At 48.6% G+C, this 19527-nt stretch overlaps 1 protein-coding gene across 10 annotated transcripts in view; it reads left to right on the forward strand.

The window, feature by feature from the left end:
• Window positions 1–19527, forward strand: part of EVC (EvC ciliary complex subunit 1) — a 105255-nt gene that overhangs the window by 27049 nt on the left and 58679 nt on the right. For all 10 annotated transcript variants that reach the window (XM_078367542.1, XM_078367543.1, XM_078367541.1 and 7 more), the window contains 2 exons: window positions 9753–9845; window positions 17629–17766. In XM_078367542.1, the coding sequence (XP_078223668.1) occupies window positions 9753–9845; window positions 17629–17766 (231 nt within the window). The remainder of the gene's footprint in view (window positions 1–9752; window positions 9846–17628; window positions 17767–19527) is intronic.

Here is a 19527-nt window from a genome sequence, read left to right on the forward strand (position 1 = left end):
CAGGCCGACCACAAGAGCTTGGAAGAGCGGAGTTTTCTCCTAATTCTCCAGAGGAAGGAGATGACTTGGCCATCTTGGACGTCTCCTTCCCTAGCTGGCTAAACAGCGGGTGCTTTCACAGCGCTGACACTGTCGCACAGCCAAGGCGTCCTCCAGCAGCCCTTACGCAGGCATGACAGAGGGCTTAGAGCGTCTTGCCTTCGGGTCACCTCTTTTCCAATGCCACTTCGGTCCCATACTTCTTGACCTGAGACTTATTAGTAAAATTAAAGATTATATGATTCATGATTACATATGAATAGCAGTGTGGTTATGCATATGTAGGAATAACTATGTAACTATATCTCTAATTCGTTTCTAATTCTGTGTTTATATGAGAACATGCTGAGGCTTCAGACCCTTGCCTAGGCTCTTGCAGAATTTCCCACACACACACAGATGTGCCTGGCCTCAGTGGACTCACCCGTGGATCTGAGCTGTAGGAGATCTGAGCCGTGGGAGGTCTGAGCCGTGGGAGGTCTGAGCCGTGGGAGGTGTGCGCTCTGGGAGATCTGCGCTGTGAGAGATCTGAGCTGTGGGAGATCTGAGCTCTGGGAGACCTGAGCTGTGGGAGATCTGAGCTCTGGGAGACCTGAGCTGTGGGAGATCTGTGCTGTGGGAGATCTGAGCTGTGGGAGATCTCCGCTCTGGGAGACCTGAGCTCTGGGAGATCTGCGCTCTGGGAGACCTGCGCTGTGGGAGACCTGCGCTGTGGGAGATCTGAACCATGGGAGATCCGAGCCGTGAGAGATCTGAGCCGTGAGAGGTCTGAGCCATGGGAGGTCTGAGCCGTGGGAGGTCTGAGCCTTGGGAGGTCTGCACTGTGAGAGGTCTGAGCCGTGGGACATCTGAACCGTGGGAGATCTGAACCGTGGGAGATCTGAGCCGTGAGAGATCTGAGCCGTGAGAGATCTGAGCCGTGGGAGGTCTGAGCCGTGGGAGGTCTGAGCCGTGGGAGGTCTGAGCCTTGGGAGGTCTGCACCATGAGAGATCTGAGCCGTGGGACATCTGAACCATGGGAGATCTGAACCGTGGGAGATCTGAGCCGTGGGAGATCTGAGCCGTGGGAGATCTGAGCCCTGGGAGATCTGAGCCCTGGGAGATCTGAGCCGTGGGAGGTCTGAGCCCTGGGAGATCTGAGCCGTGGGAGATCTGAGCCGTGGGAGGTCTGAGCCGTGGGAGATCTGAGCCGTGGGAGATCTGAGCCCTGGGAGATCTGAGCCGTGGGAGATCTGAGCCGAGGGAGATCTGAGCCCTGGGAGATCTGAGCCGTGGGAGATCTGAGCCGTGGGAGATCTGAGCCCTGGGAGACCTGAGCCGTGGGAGATCTGAACCGAGGGAGATCTGAGCCCTGGGAGACCTGAGCCGTGGGAGATCTGAGCCGTGGGAGATCTGAGCTCTGGGAGACCTGAGCCATGGGAGATCTGAGCCCTGGGAGACCTGAGCCGTGGGAGATCTGAGCCCTGGGAGATCTGAGCCGTGGGAGGTCTGAGCCCTGGGAGGTCTGATCGGTGGGAGGTCTGAGCCGTGGGATATCTGAGCTCTGGGAGATCTGTGCTCTGGGAGAGCTGCGCTCTGGGAGATCTGAACCGAGGGAGATCTGAGCCCTGGGAGACCTGAGCCGTGGGAGATCTGAGCCGTGGGAGATCTGAGCCGTGGGAGATCTGAGCTCTGGGAGACCTGAGCCCTGGGAGACCTGAGCCATGGGAGATCTGAGCCCTGGGAGACCTGAGCCATGGGAGATCTGAGCCCTGGGAGATCTGAGCCGTGAGAGGTCTGAGCCGTGGGAGGTCTGAGCCCTGGGAGGTCTGATCGGTGGGAGGTCTGAGCCGTGGGATATCTGAGCTCTGGGAGATCTGCGCTCTGGGAGAGCTGCGCTCTGGGAGATCTGAGCTGTGAGAGCTCTGAGCTGTGAGAGATCTGAGCTATGGGAGATCTGAGCTCTGGAAGATCTGAGCTCTGGGAGATCTGAGCCGTGGGAGATCTGAGCCCTGGGAGATCTGAGCCGTGGGAGATCTGAGCCCTGGGAGATCTGAGCCGTGGGAGATCTGCGCCGTGGGAGATCTGAGCTCTGGGAAGCCAGACAGATGAGTCCCACCATTGCTGCAGAATCCCAGTGGGTTTAGCCAGGCATCAAGATCACAGGGGTTAAAAATGTGCTATTTCTCCATGAGGCACATTCTCTGGATTACTGAATGAGGGATGAGACCTACAGAGAGAAGGCAGGTGAGAGAAAGAGGAGAGAGAGGAACAGAGGCAGACAGACACAAGATATGTCTACAGGGCATGCTTGGAGAAGGGCAAGAACATCACGTTGGAGGCCAGGCATGGTGGCTCACACCTGTAATCTCAGGCTTTGAGAGGCTGAGGCAGGAGGATTGCTTGAGCCCAGGAGTTTGAGACCAGCCAGGGCAACATGGCAAAACCCTGTCTCTACCCAAAAAAAAAAAAAATTAGCCTGGTGCAGTGATGCGTGCCTATAGTCCCAGCTACTCAGGAGGCTAGGTGAGAGGAACAATTGAGTCTGAGAGATGGAGGCTGCGGTGAACCGTGATCACACCACTGCAGTCCAACCTTGGTGACACGAAAAACAGATTAGTACACTGGGGATGCGCCTGAAAGACACTTGTGCTCTGTGTGAGCAGGACTAGCCTTATAAACAGGTGCCAATATTGGAAACCGTAAATATGCTAGAATTTGAGAAATAGAGAATAGCCCTTCTCCCCCCACCCCAGCACCAACGACGTCCCCGGATGTGGGACACCAAGCAGCTTGTGGCTGCAGCCTGCCCTCAGTGCGCTCCACCGGCCCTGGCTGTTTTCTCCAAGGCTCCATGCTCCCTGGGAGGATCAGTTCTTTCTGGGCTCAGAACCCATCCAGTTGGTGAGCAGAGTGGTCCTGGCTGGCCTAGCCCCACAGCCAGTGGGTACCCACAGCAAGCAGCCTGCGGTCCTGGAGGGAGGGTTCACCATCACTCACCATCCAGGCATGGTGTCTGCACACTGCCGGGCACAGTGTGAGACACCAGGGGCGGCCTCTGCCTTTGTGGAGCCCACACTCTCTGGGGCAGCAGGGAGGGGAGTAAATAGATGTCACAAAATACACAGTGGCAGGCAGCATGACAAAGGCCTGTGATAAAGCACCACGTGGGTGTAAAGGGGGCACCGGAGGGAGTGCAGGCTGGGGAAATGGTATGGTCAGGCTTCGCTGGGGGTGAAAACCCAGGGAAGTTCTGGGAGCACTGGATTAAGAGACAGAGACCTGGGCTCTAGTCCACCCTTTGACAATTAGAAGCTGTGTGACTTTGGGTAAATTGCTTCACCTCTCTGGGCCATTTTAGGAAAGGCTTAAAGAAAATACTTGTTCAGCTCTTGCTCTGTGGAATTACTGAGTTGCTGGGAAGTCAAGCTGTCCTGCTTTGAGGGGGTTCTGTGTGTAGAACTCTGGGCTTCGTGTCATAACTGTGTGGCCTGCATGGTCACCGCAGTGATTATTCTGCACGTACGCTCTTATAGGCTCGCTCGGTGCTTTAAATCTTTTACCTCTTTGAAGCTTTACCTGCCACTTCACTAACAACGAACCTGAGGCTCAGAGTGGTTAAGTCACTTGTCCAAGGTCACACAGCGGGTGATGGTAGAATCAGCCCTGGACAAGGTCTGTCTGAGTGCAAGGGCCCTGCATGCCCAGGTGTAGCCCTGCACTCTGCACATTGAAGGTGCTCAGGAGAAATGTGTTGAGTGTGTGATTGGCACCACCCTGAGAGAGCTGCCTCCCAGCACAGTCCTTCCTTCTCTGGGGAGCAGAGCTCCGTCATCACGTGCCGTGTCTGTAGGAACCGGGTGAGCCCCTGGAGCTGTGCTGCCCGGAGACCTAAAGCTCTGTTTCCCTGGTCGAGATGAACTGGGGTTCAGAAGTTCTTCAGATCACGGGAGACCCTCATGTGTCCCAGAAGTTCGAAGCTCCCTGGCTGGCCCTGAGGAGGAAGAAACTGGTTCTGGGCTTGTCCAAGAGGCAGGAGAAGCTGGAGTGGAACCTGTATAAACAGAGTGGTCGGGATGAGAACAGATGGGGGCATGGAGGAAAGGTTAAATAAAGGGGAGCGCCGGCACAAGGGGTCTCCGGGTGCTGGAATATTCCTTTGATTGCGGCTGCACTGACCTGAATCTATACATGGGGTAAAATTGCATGGAATTACACTCACGCACACACCCACGTGTACACATGTAAATGTGCATAAAGTTGGATGAAAGCTGAGTAGCGGCTGCAGACAACAGTATTCCACCAATGGCAATTTCCCAGTTTCGATACCGTACCAGGTGTCATCAGAAGCCACCCCTGGGGGAGGAGCACACAGCACTCTGTGCAGGCACACCTGGCGTTACTGCATTTCACTTTCTTGTGCTTCAGAGATGCTGCATTTTTTTTTTTTAACAAATTAAAGGTTTTTGGCTACTCTGCATCCAGCAAGTCTGTTGGCTCCATTTTTCCAATAGCACATGCTCACTTCATGTCTTCGTGCGACATTTTGGTAATTCTTGCACTATTTCAGACTTTCTCATGATTATTTACGGTCATCTGTGACAGCAATCCGGGACGTTACGATTGTAGTTGTTTGAGGACACCACAGACTGCGCCTGTGTGAGACGGCGAACTTAATAAACATTCGGTGTGTTCTGACTGATCCACCGACCGGCCATCCGCTCTCCTTGGGCCTCCCTATACCCTGAGACACTGTGATGTTGAAATGAAGCCAGATAGTAACGCTGCAATGGCCTCCAGGTGTCTGAGTGAAAGAAAGAGTCGCGTATCTCTCACTTTAAATCGAAAGCTAGAAATTGTGAAGCTGGGCCGGGCGCAGTGGCTCAAGCCTGTAATCCCAGCACTTTGGGAGGCCAAGGCGGGTGGATCACGAGGTCAAGAGATCGAGACCATCTTGGTCAACATGGTGAAACCCTGCCTCTACTAAAAATACAAAAAAAATTAGCTGGGCATGGTGGTGCGTGCCTGTAATCCCAGCTGCTCAGGAGGCTGAGGCAGGAGAATTGCCTGAACCCGGGAGGCAGAGGTTGCGATGAGCCGAGATCGCGCCATTGCACTCCAGCCTGGGTAACAAGAGCGAAACTCCGTCTCAAAAAAAAAAAAAAAAAAAAGAAATTGTGAAGCACAGTGAGGAAGGCAGGTCAAAAGCTGAGACAGGCTGAAAGCTGGGCCTCTTACACTACACAGTTAGCCAAGTTGTGAATGTAAAGAAAAAATTCTTGAAGGAAATTGAAAGTGCTACTCCAGGGAGAACACACGAATGATAAGAAAGGAAAGCAGCCGTATTGCTGATGCGGAGAAAGTCTAACTGGCCTGCATAGATCAAAGCAGACACAACATCCCCTTAAACCAAAGCCTCATCTAGAGCAAGACCCCCAACTCTCTTCAATTCTGTGAATGCTGAGGGTGGTGAGGAAGATGCAGAAGAAAAATCTGAAGCTAGCAGAGAATGAGGTTTAAAGAAAGAAGCTGTCTCCAGAATGGATAAAAGTGCAAGGTGAAGCAGCCATAAGTACTGATGGAGAAGCTCCAGCAAGTTACCCAGAGGATCCAGGTAAGACTATTTGTGAAGGTGGCTGCCCTAAACAACAGATTTTCAGTGTGGATGAAATAACATGACATGATCATGGAAGAAGATGCCATCTAAGACTTTCATAGCTAAAGAACAGTATATACCTGGCTTCAAAGCTTCAAAGAACAGGCTGACTCTCTCGTTAGGGGCCAGTGCAGGAGATGACTTTAAGCTGAAGCCAGTACTCATCTACCGTTCTGAAAATTCTAGGGCCCGTAAGGGTTATGCTAAGTGTGCTCTGTAAATGGAACAACAGAGCCTGGACTACAACACAGCTGTTCATAGCATGCTGTAAACCCACTGTTGACACCTACTGCTCAGAAAACAAGATTCCTTTCAAAATGCTGCTGCTCATCGACAAAACACCTGGCCACCCAAGAGCTCTGATGAAGATGTGCAAGGAATTTAATGTATTTTCATGCCTGCCAACACAGCATCCATTCCGAGCCCACCGATCACAGAGGAATTTCAACTTTCAAGTCTTATTGTTTAAGAAATATAGTTCCTAAGGCTGTAACTGCCATAGATAGTGATTCATCTGAAGGATTTGAACAATGTAAACTGGAAACATTCTGGAAAGGATTTTCCATTCTAGATGCCATTCAGAACATTCACGATTCATAGGAGGAGGTCAAAATACCAACATTGACAAGAGTTTGGAAGAGGTTGATTTCAACCCTTAGGAATGACTTTGAGGATTTTCAAGACTTCAGTGGAGGAATTCGTTGCAAATGTGGTGGAAATAGCAGGAAAACTAGGATCAGAAGTGGAGCCTGAAGACGGGGCTGAGTCGCTGCAATCTCATGGTGGAACGTGAATGGAGGTGGAGCTGCTTCTGATGGGTGAGCAAGTGGTTTCTAGAGAAGGAATCTGCTTCTGGTGAAGGTGCTTTGATCGTTGTTCAAAGGATTTAGAGTATTACGTAAACTTACTTGGTAAAGCAGGCAGGGTTTGAGGGGATTGACTTCAAGTTTTAAAGTTCTACTGTGGGCAAATTGCTATCGAGTAGCATGGCGTGCTGCAGATAGATCTTTTGTAAGAGGAAGAGTCAGTTGATGTGGCCAATTTCAGAGTTGTTTTATTTTAAGGAACTGTCACAGCCACCCCAACTTTCAGCAGCCACCAGCCTCATAAGTCAGCAGCCGTCAACATCACGGCCAGACCCTCCACCAGCTAAAAGATTACAACTTTTTTCTTTCATAATCATCTTAGGCTCAGATGAACATTAGCATTTTTTGGGAAGAAGGTATTTTTAAATTAAGATATGTACTTTTTTAGACATAATGCTACTGTACACTTAGACTACAGTATAGTGAAAACGTAGCTTTTATATGCACTGGAAAACAAAAAAATACGTGTGACTTGGTTTATTGTGATATTCACCTTACTGAGGTGGCCTGAAATCAACCCCACAGTATCTCCATAATATGCTTGTATTATTTTTGTATCTCCATTTGAGTCTATAACTGTCTCACAGTCGGCACTCTGGAAAGGGAGAGGATGAGGCTGTAAGGTTTACTGATTCATTTGGGGTCAGGAAGAAAGTAGACTTGAAACTTACATCTTGTAAAAATAATGTTACTCTGTCTTACACCATAACAGCCTTGAGTGGGTAGAAAGCCAGGACACCACTTTCTTCTTAGAGCTCACTGTCATGGGCAAATATGAAGGTTGGTGGGCAGAGTTCTGGGTTCGAATCTCAGCTCTGTTGCCTGTGGCTGTGTGGCAGGAGACAAGTTGCTGGGCATTTTTTCAGAGGAAGGGAAAAATTGGGAAGAAGATACCAATCTCCCCGCATGCTGTGAAGCTCAAGTGATAGTATATATAATACATACATTAGGCTGGCACAGAAGAGTGATTAACAAGCCTTAACCCGCTAAAGAAGGATAAAAAACTGTGGCCCTTGAGCTAAATCTGGCCATGCCCCTTCTTTTCCATATTGCCTGTGTGGCATATACCACAACTGCAGGACTAAATACTTGCAAAAGAGAACATATGGCCTGCAAAGCCAAAAAAAATTTGCTAATCCCCACATTTAAAAATGCCTTACCAGGCTGGTTACAGTGGCTCATTCCTATAATTCCGGCACTTTGGGAGGTGAAGGTGGGCAGGTTACATGAGCTCAGGAGTTTGAGACCAGCCTGGACAACATGGAGAAACCCTGTCTCTAAAAAAAAACAAAAAACACAAAAAACTCGCCTTACCAGCTTCTATCTAAATGACCTTTGATGGAGGGGCAAAAGCACTTGAATGGAGGAATGATGAGCTTTTAATAAATGGTGCTGGGGCAATTGGACATCTGTAAACAAAACAACAACAGCAAAAGAACCTCAACCAAAACCTCACACCTTACACAAAAACTCAAAAGGGATCAAATACTTAAATATAAATAATAAACTATAAATCTTTTAGAAAAAAATATTGCCAAGCATGGTTGGCTCATGCCTATAATCCCAGCACTTAGGGAGGCTGAGGTGGGTGGATCACTTGAGGTCAGGAGTTCAAAACCAGCCTGGCCAACATGATGGAAACTCCATCTCTGCTAAAAATACAAAAATCAGCTGGGTGTGGTGGCACAAGCTTGTAATCCTACCTGCTTGGGATGCTGAGACAGAAGACTCGCTTGAACCTGGGAGGTGAAGGTTGCAGGGAGCCAAGATTGTACCACTGCACTCCAGCCTATCAGCAATGTATGAGTGATTACAAAAATCAGCCGGGTGTAGTGGCACAAGCTTGTCATCCTACCTACTTGGGAGGCTGAGGCAGAAGACTCGCTTGAACCTGGGAGGTGAAGGTTGCTGTGAGCCAAGATTGTACCATATGTATATACACATTTATGTATATACATATATATGGGTGTGTGTGTGTATACATATATACACACACACACACACACACACACACACATATAATATATATATGAGAAACTCCAGGATTTAGACCTAGGCAAAGAGTTTTTAGACTTGACACCAAAAGCATGACACACAAAAGGAAAAATTAGCTGGAGTTCATCAAAATTAAAAACTATTGCTTTGCAAAAGACCTTGTTAAGAAGATGACAAGGTAACAATCTATAGAGTGAGAGACAATGTTTGCAAAGCAGGTATCTTCCAAAGGACTAGTACATAGACCAGTTAAAGAAATGTCCAAACTCAGCTGAAGACAGGAAGCAATCCAGTTAGAACATGGGAAAGACGTGAACAGATGTTTCACCAAAAGGGATATGTGGATGGTAAGTAAGCACATAAAAAAGTGTTCAGTGTTGTTACGCCAGCATGAAGATCCAAGTTACATTCACAATAAGGTATCACTACACCCTTGTCAAAATGGCTAAAATAAATAGTGACAACAAATGCTGACAAGGACATGGAGAAACTGATCACTCATACGTTGCTGATAGAATATAAAATGGTACCTATCACCACACTGGAAAGCATTTTTGCAATTTCTTATCAAATCAAACTTGCAGTTCCCAGGAGAGCCAGCAATGGCACTTGTGGGCATTTATCTCAGAGAAATGAAGACTTCCGTTCACATAAATGTTCGTAGCAGCATTATACATAACCCCAAACCGGAAACAATCCAGACGTCTTACAAGGGTGAATAGATCAACAAAATGTGGGCACCGTCCCCTCTGTACTTCCCTGGGTATCCCCACTTACGGGAGGGTCCTTCTTGGTTTAAGGGATGTCTCTATCCATTGAAACAGGAGACCGACATGGATGACTTTGCATTTCCAGTTCCATGCAACTATCCCACTGATTCTTCAAAGAAGCAAACCCTCCTTTGCCTTCTATATTTTCTTCACACATGGGAATGGGGGACGTGGAGGGTCTTGCACAGAGGAAGCACATAATATTTCTTGAATACATGCATGAAGAAGTGAAGCTTTTTTAGGAAGCTTCATGAAAATGTAATCCATTATGGACCATTTTCATGATTTATAATCTGAGGTCCTTTCTTACAGCAAAACGTGTGGAGAGAGGGTGAAAGAAGAAAAGGAGGGAGGTAGTGAGGGAGGGAGAAGAAGCAACAGAAAGTGAAAGACAGAAGTACCATTGGTTAAACTTTTCTCTTGTTATCTTTCCTTTTTTGGCAATAGATGTTTATTCAGATTTTTAAAATGTGCCTCCTTGATCTTCTTCCTAAAAAGAATGATGAATTATACCAGAAGATCCTTTCAAAGCAAGAAAATGTAAGTAAGTCTTCAACCTGTATTTCAAGGTAACTTAAAAATAGTTTATTATAATATATAAAACTTATGTTACAAAACCATTTTTTCTTCCATGTATAAAATAGGTTCTTACAATATACACTTTTTAACACAGTATAATGAAATATAAAAGTATATATGCAAATATTTGAACAGTGTATTTAAAATTTGGAAAATATTTATAGCAAAGAGAAGAGTATTGGCCCTATTCACTACTCGAAGACAATCACTATTAATGTTATTCTCTGCACACGTTTGGGATATTTTTAAAGATGTAATAATTTGTTTATTGGTTGTAGCTATGTATACTAGTTTGTATTCTATTCTCAGTCTTTTATGGAAAGATTTTTTTGTTTCATGCACAGCAAAGAGTCAGGGCTTAGAGTCAGACTGGTTGAGGTTGGTACCCTGGCTCTATCTTTTACAACAAGTTCTCAGAATCCTGGTTCCTTTTTTGTGTAGTGAGATAATTTCTGTTCTGCAAGAGTGCAGAAGGGATAAGAGAGATGTGTATGATGCACCTGGTAATATCATAGTTAGACTGTGAATATGTGATGGCTGCCATCATCCTCATTATTACAACCACCACCAAAACCATCATCATCCTCGTGATTGCCATCATTTTTATTTTATACCACCACCACCACCATCACCACCACCACCACCATCACCACCACCACCACCACCACCATCACCACCATAACCACCACCACCACCACCACCATTACCACCATCACCATCACCACCACCACCACCACCATCACCACAACCACCACCACCACCATCACCACAACCACCACCACCACCATCACCATCACCACCACCACCACCACCACCATCACCACAACCACCACCACCACCATCACCACCACCATCACCACCATCACCACCATCACCATCACCATCACCACCACCACCACCACCACCACCATCACCACCACCATCACCACCACCACCACCACCACCATCACCATCACCACCACCACCACCATCACCACAACCACCACCACCACCACCATCACCATCACCACCACCACCACCACCATCACCACCACCACCACCACCATCACCACCATCACCACAACTACCACCACCACCACCATCACCACCATCACCATCACCACCACCACCATCACCACCACCACCACCACCATCACCACAACCACCACCACCACCACCACCATCACCACCACCATCACCACCACCACCACCACCATCACCATCACCACCACCACCACCATCACCACAACCACCACCACCACCACCATCACCATCACCACCACCACCACCACCATCACCACCACCACCACCACCATCACCACCACCATCACCACCATCACCACAACTACCACCACCACCACCACCATCACCACCATCACCATCACCACCACCACCATCACCACCATCACCATCACCACCATCACCACCACCACCATCACCACCACCATCACCACCACCATCACCATCACCACCACTATCACCACCACCACCATCACCATCACCATCACCACCATCACCACCACCACCATCACCACCACCATCACCACAACTACCACCACCACCACCATCACCACCACCATCACCACCACCACCACCATCACCATCACCATCACCACCACCATCACCACCATCATCACCACCACCATCACCACCATCATCACCACCACCACCATCACCACCACCACCACCATCACCATCACCACCACCATCACCACCATCATCACCACCACCACCATCACCACCATCACCACCACCACCACCATCACCACCACCACCACCATCACCATCACCACCACCACCACCATCACCACCACCACCATCACCACCACCACCACCATCACCACCACCACCATCACAGTTCTCTTCTTCATCACATCATTGTCATCACCACCACCATCTTTTTTGTTATTGTCACTGCTGACACCATCATCATCATGACCACCGTCATCACCAGCACCATCGCCATCCTCCTGTCCTCATTACATCATCATGAGCATTATTTTATCATTGTTGTTGTAATCATTGGCATTCTCATTACCATCACCACCATCATCATCTTCATTACCACATAGTCATCATCACCATCTTCATTGCCATCACCACTACCAATGTTGCCACACAGGCGAGCACCAGAATGGGGTTTAGCCTGGGAGGGTACTTGGCTTCACCCAGGAAGGAATTCAAGGGAGAGCCAGTGGTGTTAGACAGTAGTCTTTTAGTGAATGGGGCCACTCCTTGTGGAGCAGGTCTAACCGATAGGCAGTGTGCCCAGAGTTGGTAACAGCTTGGCAACAGTACTTATACTCATGTAAACCCACTTTTAGTTACATGCAAATTAAGGGGCAGTTGAATGCAAATTGAGGGACAGGTTATTTAGAACTTTCTAAAATGGGGACAATAACTTCTGGGTTGTTGCCATGGAAAGGGGTGGTAAGCTTTGGGTTGTTGATGTAAGGTTTATTGCCGAGTTTAAAATGAGGAAACTGAGGCCAGTATAAGAAAATGAAAATCCAATGTATTCAGCTCCCGGGCAAGGTTAATGGTCCCGGGGAAAGGGGCCAGGGAAGCTGCACCAACTTCCTAGAACGAGCAACCGCTGGGTGCTCTGATTAACTCCAGGGGAGCGGGATTGAGATGGGGCAGGCCGCTATTGGTTGGCAGGTTGTTGGGCGGGTTTTCCAGTGGGAGAGCCAGCCAGGAGCCTTGCGTCAGCTGGAGCCGTCCAGGGGAGCCATGCAGCAGAGCTAGATGCCAGGTGCAGAGCCTTGTGCCAGGTGCAGAGGTGGGTGTGTCCAACCTCCCAGCGAGGCACCAGGCCTTACATTCCGACCCTTTTGATGATATAGGATGCCGCTTCCTTCTGGCTACTTCCTGCTGAATAGGGGCAGAGTGTGGGAGAAGGGTCAGTTGGCTGGTGCCTCAGTTGGGAGTCAGACATAGGGGTGAAGCAGTTCACGGCCACCCTGGAAGTTTCCCCCATGCGGGCCTGTAAAAACCTGAGGAAAAAGGGGGCTAACATTAATAGAAAGCAAACAACAATGATGGGGAATGATAATAGGGGTCAGCCAGGTAAGCAAGGGGGATTGCCACCGGTTGAAAGGCGAAACTGATGCATTTTGTTTCTTGTGAAGCTCCTCTTGGAGGCGATAAAGAGTATTGACATTTTCTTCTTTTTTTTTTTTTTTTGAGACGGAGTTTCGCTCTTGTTACCCAGGCTGGAGTGCAATGGTGTGATCTCGGCTCACCACAACCTCCGCCTCCTGGGTTCAGGCAATTCTCCTGCCTCAGCCTCCTGAGTAGCTGGGATTACAGGCACACGCCACCATGCCCAGCTAATTTTTTGTATTTTTAGTAGAGACGGGGTTTCACCATATTGACCAGGATGGTCTCGATCTCTTGACCTCGTGATCCACCCGTCTCGGCCTCCCAAAGTGCTGGGATTACAGGCTTGAGCCACTGTGCCCAGCCCGAGTATTGACATTTTCTTCCCCAAGGCCTGTTTCATTGATGTAATAGCAGCACTGCTCCTGAAGAAACAGACAGATACCTCCCTTTTCTGTGATCAGCAGGTTAAGGGCTCGTCGGTTCTGGAAAGTTACCTGGGCCAGTGAGGTGATTTATTGCTGGAGGGAGGCCAGGGAGGTGACTGATGCCTCAGTAGCCACACAGAGCTTGTCTTCTATTTGGGCAGCTGAAATGACACTGTAGTCCAGGGTGCCACTACCCAGTCTGGTTGCCGATAGAGAGGATGCTAGAGAGAGACCAACGACCATTGGGAGGAAAACTGCTTGTTTGTCCTGGTGACCAGGGGAGGGTGGAAGGAGGGATAGGACACTTCTAACTGCAGGACCAAGGCGATAGGAAGGAGGCATTAATAAACTTAGTTAAGGTTAGGTATCCCATATCAGGGGATTAACTACATCAGGAGGGATAGGGGGTTGGGGCGAGGAGTTAAGATGGGGCGTGACATTGGTTAAGAGTGGCAGTAGGAGATGGGTGGATGATGGGCTTGGGTATGGGGTGCCCATGAGTTAGAGAGTGGTTTCCACCATCTGGAGAATGTCTAGTTCTAAAAGGGGGACTGGGCATGAGGGTATGATTAAAAAGGAGTGGGAAAGGGGGTGTCCCTCGAGGACACAGGCTAAAGGATGGGTTTGATTAGAACAGGAAGGCTTTCCATTAATTCCCATGACTGAAACCTGGGAAGGTATGCTAGGTCTTGAGTAGGAAGGCAATACAGAATAGGTAGCCCCCTATGTACTTACCCGCTACTTGCAGCATTACCCTGGGCTCAGCAAGGGTGATGGAGGTCCCTGAGTCCAGGCCACATCAATCGTCCATCAGGCCGAGGAGTTCAAATGAAAGGACTGCATCCTTTGGACCGGCCTGCCCCTCACTTGGAGGGGCGGGGGTGAGCCTGTAGTCCAGAACGGGCAGTCCACCTTCCAGTGTCTGGTCCATTTGCAGACAGGACAGGGTCCAGGGGCCGGATGCAGACGGGGCACAGTCAGGCCCACTGCCCCTCCTGGCCACATTTGAAGCAGGGCTTGGGTGGGAACTTCAAAGCAGTCTGGGTGGGTCTTGAGGGACCCTTTCGGAGGGGTCTTAATGAGCGCCCTACACCAGATGCTTGGCAAGCTGCCGGTCTTAGAGCTGCTACAAGAGCTTGGGTTTGGAGGCTCACCTGTTGCTGTAGATGGGCCATGCGGGTAGCCTCAGACTTTTCCTCTCAACCATTAAAGACCTTAAATGCCATGTTCACCAGGTCTCTTATGGGAGTTTGGGTGCCCTCCTCTGCCTTTTTCAGTTTCTTCCTAATATCTGGTGCTGACTGAGAGATAAAATGCGCTGCTAGGAGGGTAAAATCAGTCACACACTCACTCACTCGGGAACAGGAGGAGAAAGCAAAAATACCTAGACGGGAGCCAGCTCACCAAAAGGCGAGTTGGAGATTGAGGGCCAGAGGTTTGGTGTTAGTAAATGGGCTCCTAAGGGCGGCTCAGCGTCCTGGGCCATCCCACTGAGCACCTGAGACTATGAGAGGGTTCAGGAAGGTGGGGACATCTCCCTCAGATTGCTGGCCTTGAGAGACCCCTTACGGGGAGAAGACAAGAGTGTAGGGACATATCCGCTACACTCAGGTCCTCGGAACGAGGCCAGGGCCCCAGGCCCACGGCAAGAGAGGAGTCCCTCATGCAGTGATTACAAACAGGGAGTCCAGAGAGCAGGCAGCAGGAAAAGTTATGGGCAACAAAAGTCTTACCTCGGGGCGAGAGGCTCCTAGTCTGGCGGGGTTTTGGCACCAAATTTAAGGTTTATTGCCGAGTTTAAAATGAGGAAACTGAGGCCAGTATAAGAAAATGAAAATCCAATTTATTCAGCTCCCAGGTGAGGTTCCATGGTCCCAGGGAAAGGGGCCAGGGAAGTCGCACCAACTTCCTGGGGCGTGGGGTTTTTATGGCTAGAAGGAACGAGCAACAGCTGGGTGCTCTGATTAACTCCAGGGGAGCGGGATTGAGACGGGGCAGGCCGCTATTGGTTGGCAGGTTTTTGGGCGGGTTTTCCAGTGGGAGAGCCAGCCAGGAGCCTTGCATCAGCTGGAGCCTTCCAGGGGAGCCATGCGGCAGAGCTAGGTGCAGCCTGGTGCCAGGTGCAGAGGTGGGTGTGTCCAACCTCCCGGCGAGGCAACCGGCCTTACAGTTGACTTGGCATTTGTAATCTGTGGTTGTGCTGCTGGGAATGTGTTATGCTGATGAGCAATGAGGACAGCAAGGGATCACTTTCATCACCATCCACTGGTTCCTGCTGGTTTCTTCACTTTATCCTGTCTGGACCAGATCCCGTTTTGATCAGCAGGGTTGTGATCAGAAAACAGTCCTGCCGGTCTCCTGCCTTACCTTATTCTCACCACCATCATCATTATTCCGACTCTACTGTCACCAGCCTCTTCTTCCTCATCCCCTACCATCATTTTCATTATCGTCATAATTGTTATTGCCATCATCATTGCATCATTGCGATTGTCTCCTCAGCACCACCATCATTGCCATCTTCATCTTCTACCTCTACCTTCATCTTCATTAGAGTCCTTATCATCGTCATCATCATCATCATCCTTATCATCCTTGATACTATCACCATTAGACCTGGGGGTTTGGGAAGGAATGTTTCTTCCTTACTCCACTGGATTCCATGAAGAAGGATGACTCACTGCATCCCAGGAAGGAGGAAAGACATCATTGTCTTCATTGTCATCTTCAGTACCACCACCATGGTCATGGTCCTCAGGCAGTGCATACGGTGCTTGGCATACATTATTTCATTTAATAGTTATGACAGCCCTGTGAGTGGCCATTATTATTTTTGTTTTACAGCTGAGGAAACTGAGGCTCCATGAGTTTAAATGACTTTCCAATGGCAAAAACGATAATGATATGACATTTCTCATTTCATTAGTAATAATGAAACAATACTGTCTGTTATAATGGAAAAAATAAGTTAAACTTTGGAGTCTGCAGACCTCAGATCAAATCCCTTCTCTACCATTTAAACAAGGCTGTTTGAATGTATTTATAATAGTGGCTAGTATTTATTGAGACAGTCTAGCCAAGTAATTAAAATGCATAATTTTATTTAACACTTGCAATAACCTTAAAACTTTCAGAAGAGGATGAGAAGTACCCAGAATTTGGAAGAGTAAGGACAAGGCTAGCACTGCCCCTTCCAGCCTGGGAGTCTTTGGACAAACTATCTTACCTTCCATAAACCAGCTTTGCCACCTGGAAAAGGGTCATAATTTCTCTCCTGCAAAGATGCTGTGAGGATTACAAATCACCTGTGGCCTCAGCTTGGGTCCTCAATCGTAGTTTACATCAACGTTAGTTTTCCTGATGAACCTGGACTGATGCCACACTATTGGCTATGTGGCAATGAACATAGAGAAAGTAGAACTGCCTCCCACACTCCATCTTGGGGTTTGTAGGACTCTATACTTAGAACGCCCCTTTTCCTTCCTGAGTTCAGAATCAGTTGAGACAGTCAAGAAGCCAGATATAGAAATGTAGCTTTATTACTGAGTAGAGGCCAGCTTGGAGGGCGTGGCTTAGAATCACAGCTACCATGGCTTCCTAATACTGAATCCCAGAAATCACTCAATCACTCAATTGCCTAGCTAGTCACAGGCAATGCTGGGCCATCTTAGGCTTCCCCACAGAGAAACAAGGTCTTGGCTACCCAGCCCACTCTAGGCTGAGACCACACCAGAGCAATGGGCCTCCCCTGATTGGCCCATCAATAACAGGAAGAGGCTGGGCAAGCTTCTGGGTTTTGAACCAACCAATCGAATATACACTGTTTCCTGTCCTGGGGTGTCATGAGTAAATTTTCTCCAGGAAAACCAGAAGAGGAGGGAAGAAACATTCCTTCCCAACCCACCAGATGTCATGATATTTTCCAGGACTTTATAATGATTGAAAGATACTATTTTATTGATTTTTTTTTTAAAGTATGGTCTAACTTTTTTGTTTGCAGGAGGATATAGAAGAAAATAATCCATTATTCTTGAAGCTCTATGCTTAATGATAAAATAGATTTGTTGCCTGTAGGTTTATTATCAAATCTCATGTACAACAATGCCCAGAGCATTTAATCATTGTTTTAAAATATTTTGTAATAATCTGGTGAAAAATAAGAACATTTATTTTTCTAGAATTTAAGACACAATACTTTTTTTCTTTGTTTATTTGCTTCTTTTTTTCTTCTCTAGGATTTGGAGGAATTAGAAAAGGGACTTCAGGTCAAACTGTCAAACACAGAAATGTCAGGGGCTGGTGACTCTGAGTACATCACCCTGGCTGACGTGGAAAAGAAGGAGCGAGAATACTCTGAACAGCTGATCGATAATGTGCGTGCTGGACCTTCTTTCCTGTACACAAATACTGGTTTCAAAAACAGTTAAATTGATTAAATTAAAGAGATGAGAGTTAGAATTGCGCCTAATACTTGGATCACCCCATCACATTCTGCCCAGGAGGCAGGATCCAGTTTCTGATGCTAAGTGAAAGGGAAGAAGTAATTAAGCAGCAAAGATTCACAAAGAGAGGTTTATTTTTTATGTCGTGAATTATCCGCATTTAAATTTCAGATTGGTCTTTTTATTATTCAAAGCAAAGATGGCTATAACCTTCGCTGTCCTCACCGCCCTTTGGAGCAGAGTAGACGAAAGCTGCCAGGCGCCGCTCGTGAAAGTGCTTTAAATTGCAGAAGGAATGGCTTCCCTGAAACACTTTTTTCTTTTCTCTTGGGTTCCACCACCCTCTGTTCATATGTTATGTATTAAACAAATATTTCCTGGGCACTCGCTCTTCGCTAGGCATTGTGCTGGGCACTGGGGACGTAAAAGTCACTTAGACATGGCCTTGACTGAGAGGTGCCAGGGGAGACCAACAGGTGAGCAGATGAGGCGTCATGGGGCCACACATCTTGTGACAGAAGGAAAGAGGAGAAGCCCGAGGCAGGCACAGTGGAGGGAAGCGTTTGTTTACCCCAGGCTCAGGAAAGCCTCCATAGAGGAAGGGAGCATGGAGAGGCTGGTCGGGAGAAGTGTGGGTGCTGGCCAGGGGTGGGGCGGGGACAGGAGGTAAGGAGGGCTGAGAGCAAGTCGAGGTGAGGTAAAGCCAGAGGGATCTGGCCGGAGGGCTTGTGTCTTATGCCACGGAGGTGGGAGGCACCGAAGCTTTGAAGCAGGGGGTGGCTGGGTTCAGCGCCTGTTTTAGAAAGGCTGCCCAGGCACTGAGTGGAGGCTGGTGAAGGTCTACTGGGCTAGTGCAGCAGGAACTTTATTAAGGCAACTGCAGTAGGACGGACAGGTGAGGAAAAGTGTGAGAGAAGCTGTGGTGGTTTACCGTGGGGCAGCAGGTGGGGAGGAGGAGGGGTCCAGCGTCAGTGCTACTGAAATAAGGGTCCCAGAGTGAGAAGCGCGTGGGAGGGAGGGGGCAGGTGCTCCTCTCCTCTGAGTACGTCCAGTATTGACAGGAGAGGCCTAGAGATGCAGGATCTCCATAAGAACCCAGGTTAGAGGACCTGGAGGGTCAGAATGTTCTTAGAACTGTGGGCACAGCCTGGATTCCAGTGGTCCACAGAATCCCCAACGCTGTGGGCAGCATCTTGTCCGTGTCTGCATTTCTCAGGGAGAGGGCTCAGAGTTTTCATAAGATTCTCCGAAGTATTGGTGACCTCCAAAAATGGAGATGCCTCTAGCATAGAAATGTGTGTAAAATGGGAAGAGAAAAGATCTTGGGGCCAAATCTTGGATCCTGCCCATATTTAAGGAGGAGGGGATGGGAAGAATCAGGACAAGAAAGCGGGGGAGGAATTGGATGGGCTTTGCAGAAGCAGGAAAAAATCATGTCACAGACACCAAGAGAATCAGGAGTTTGTAAGCAGAGAGGGGTATGCAGAGTTGGTGGGTAACAATCTGCAGTCGCATGGCAGGTGGAAGGCAGGTCATCTGATGGCCCCAAGGGGAAAAGCAGGGTGACAGCATGAGGGTGCCAGGCAGGTATGAGGTCCCTCCTGGCAGGGATGTGAGGAGGAGCTGACCAGCAGCATGTATGGGGTTTACTGGGAGGCATGGGGGTCCTGAGATGGGAAGCCGCACCAATGG

The sequence above is a fragment of the Callithrix jacchus genome, chromosome 3 (genome assembly GCF_049354715.1).
Source record: "Callithrix jacchus isolate 240 chromosome 3, calJac240_pri, whole genome shotgun sequence".
Lineage (NCBI taxonomy): Eukaryota > Metazoa > Chordata > Mammalia > Primates > Cebidae > Callithrix > Callithrix jacchus.